This window comes from Triticum dicoccoides, chromosome 5B (assembly GCF_002162155.2).
Source record: "Triticum dicoccoides isolate Atlit2015 ecotype Zavitan chromosome 5B, WEW_v2.0, whole genome shotgun sequence".
Classification (NCBI taxonomy): domain Eukaryota; kingdom Viridiplantae; phylum Streptophyta; class Magnoliopsida; order Poales; family Poaceae; genus Triticum; species Triticum dicoccoides.
The window spans coordinates 22,992,429-22,995,035 of record NC_041389.1 but is presented as its reverse complement, the minus strand read 5'-3'; the positions used below and the strand labels follow the sequence as shown (position 1 = coordinate 22,995,035).

The 2,607-nt window shown below is 49.9% G+C and overlaps 1 protein-coding gene across 3 annotated transcripts in view; it reads right to left on the bottom strand.

Moving 5' to 3' along the window:
• Positions 1-852: 852 nt before the first annotated feature.
• Positions 853-2,607, bottom strand: part of LOC119305053 (beta-1,2-xylosyltransferase XYXT1-like) — a 4,787-nt gene continuing 3,032 nt past the window's right edge. For all 3 annotated transcript variants that reach the window (XM_037581678.1, XM_037581679.1, XM_037581680.1), the window contains exons 4-5: positions 2,366-2,485; positions 853-2,257 (exon numbers count right to left, since the gene is read on the bottom strand). In XM_037581678.1, coding sequence (XP_037437575.1) covers positions 1,050-2,257; positions 2,366-2,485 — 1,328 coding nt within the window. In that variant the 3' untranslated portion in view covers positions 853-1,049. The remainder of the gene's footprint in view (positions 2,258-2,365; positions 2,486-2,607) is intronic.

Genomic DNA, 2,607 nt, shown 5'->3' with positions numbered 1-2,607 from the left:
TAAGACAGTGTTAATTTTCGCAAAACAGTGACAATATTCGAAAAACAACAATGATTTAGACAAAATGGATACACATGAATACCCGGTTGCAAATTCCTAGAGCCCCCACTGCTGACGACATTTTCTTTGTGGGCTAGGACACGTCTTCGAGTGTGTTTGGCATGCGAGTTACTACCTCTAGTGACCTAAAAATGTCTTACATATGTTTACAGAGGCAGAACATTGGAAGGGAATGTTGTGGCTTGTCTTTAGTGTGGTTTTGGTAGCTTTTTTCGGAAAGGAGGTTATCCCCTGCCTCTGCATCAGAACGATGCATGCGGCCATCTTATTAGTAAGCAAACAGTTCAACATAATCTACATGTCTCAAAAAATAGAAAAACTCACAAAGAGCAAAAAACATGAAATAGGATAGCCACAACCGGCAGAATAAAGATAGATGTTTGGGTAGCTGTTGTGCCCCTTGCCGATGTGCTCGCGTAGTTTGGTGGGGCTCCATCCCTAGTTTAGCTCGGTAGGGTGATTGTGTACTTGTGTTGTAGGAGTATGTGTTTTCAGTTCAGTTTTCCTTTAGTTAATCGAGTTTGCCTCAGTTTTCAGCCCATTATACTTATTAACCGGCCAAATCTGTTTTTTCTTAATGAATACACAGGGCTCCTTTCAGCTAGTCGAAAAAATAGCCTGCTGTTTCTCAAAGTCGCTCTCCTTCACTCTATCTGGTAGCTTTGATATTATCCTCATCTTCGGATTATGATCTTGACACTTTAATAAAAGAAGGATCTCATCTGGCACGAGCGTGTGTGCACGCCTGCTCGTGTATTGTAATTTGGAGGTTACTTTTATACTGGAGTTGCAAATTGAATCCAGCCACCCATTAAGAGCATGGTTAATAGTATAGCCAACCGCTGGCTATAAGAAAGTGCTACAGCTGTCACTTGCATGAGAGCCCACTTACATTCTCTCTCCTATTCTTTCTTCTCCTATTAAGCATAGAAATGTTAGTTTACTCCTTACAGCATGCGGACTGTATCTTATTGTACTTGCTCTAAAATTTACCCGTGGGTCAGTCCTCTATTCCCGAGCGTTTGAATCAGCTGGTGTAGGGTGGGTGCGAATCTGGTGACGTTGATTCTGATGTCCTGCTCCAGCCAGAAATACTGCCTTGTCAACTCCCACCCCTGCTTATGTATCGACTCTGGGTCACTGATCATCGGGTGGTCCTTGCCGTACTTCTCATAGAGCGTGCTCTCCTCGGCGGCGATGTTGTACTCGACGTCTTGCAGCATCATCTCCTTGGCCTGCACGCCGAAGTACCGCATGGCCGTGTCCACGCCCCATGGCACCACCTGCAGCATGGCCGCGCCGGTGCGGAGGAAGAAGAAGCTTGTGAGCGCGGCCCCGTGCGCGCCCATCAGCACGTCGCACGAGTCCACCACCCGGGAGAACTCCTCCAGCCTCAGGTCACGGCTCGGTTCCTCGACCAGCACCTCGAACCCGGCCGCCTGCACCGCCGCGGAGATCTCCGGAACGTTGACGAACTTCCTGTTCCCGACACGGTTGATGAGCATGAGCCGTGGCTTCTGTTTCTCCGTGTCATCGTCGATGATGTCGTTCTTCTTATTGGCTTCCTTGTACGGGGTTCCTTGGCTGTCCGGTGGGAGCGAGAAGATGTCTCGGATGTACAGGCGGAAGTCCAGCATTGTGTAGTTGCGCGGTGTGCGGGCCCGGTCGATGCCAAGATCGCGGTGGCTGCGGAGACCGACTGTGATGTGCGGGTAGCACCGGACGCCAGCGTCCTTGTTGAAGTCGACGATGTCATAGCGTGACAGGTTGGTCAGGATGAGGCGGTACTTGTCCACGAACCACGGCTGGATCTCGGTGACGAGGAACTGGACCTCGCCGTCGTAGGCACGGGTCGTGATGAAGAGCGGGATAAGGACGTCGCTGAAGTCATGCCATGGGTTGGATGTAAGCCCATTCATGGCAAACACGACGGCCGGGACAGCGTGCCAGGAGGTGCACTCTGGCGCCACTAGGGACTGAGCGGCGCTCAGGGTCTTGACATTCACCTCGATGATGTCCACTAGTCCCTTGCGGGACTGGTCCTTGATGGCCCATTCTTGGCTGTCGTTGTCGCGCTCTTCGGCAGGCGGGACATATAGGACGGTACGGTTGACACCGATGGCACGGACGTCGCCGGAGATCTCGCAGATGTCATATCTGGGGTCGGACAGGTCGCAGATGGGCTTTCCCGGAGCACCTGCATGCATGCAGCCGATTGAGGTGTTACTCATTCAGATGATAATGAAATGAAATGAAATGTGGTATATTTTAACGCATTTGAGTTTGTGGCAGAAGCAAAGCTAACCATGTTTGACGTTGCTTTCATTATTCCCATCGCCGCCGTTTTGCCGAGTGAGATATCCCTTGTCACTAGCATCATTTGCTGGTTGGCCTAAATGGTCTGTTTTATCTGTTTGCGCGTTACCTGAATTGTAAAATTTGTGAAAAGCTGGTCAATCAGTAGTTAAATTAACTGCATGAGACTAGCTACAGGAGAGATGGTACATCAACGGACGATTATGGGCTTATTACGGGATGAGTTTGAGT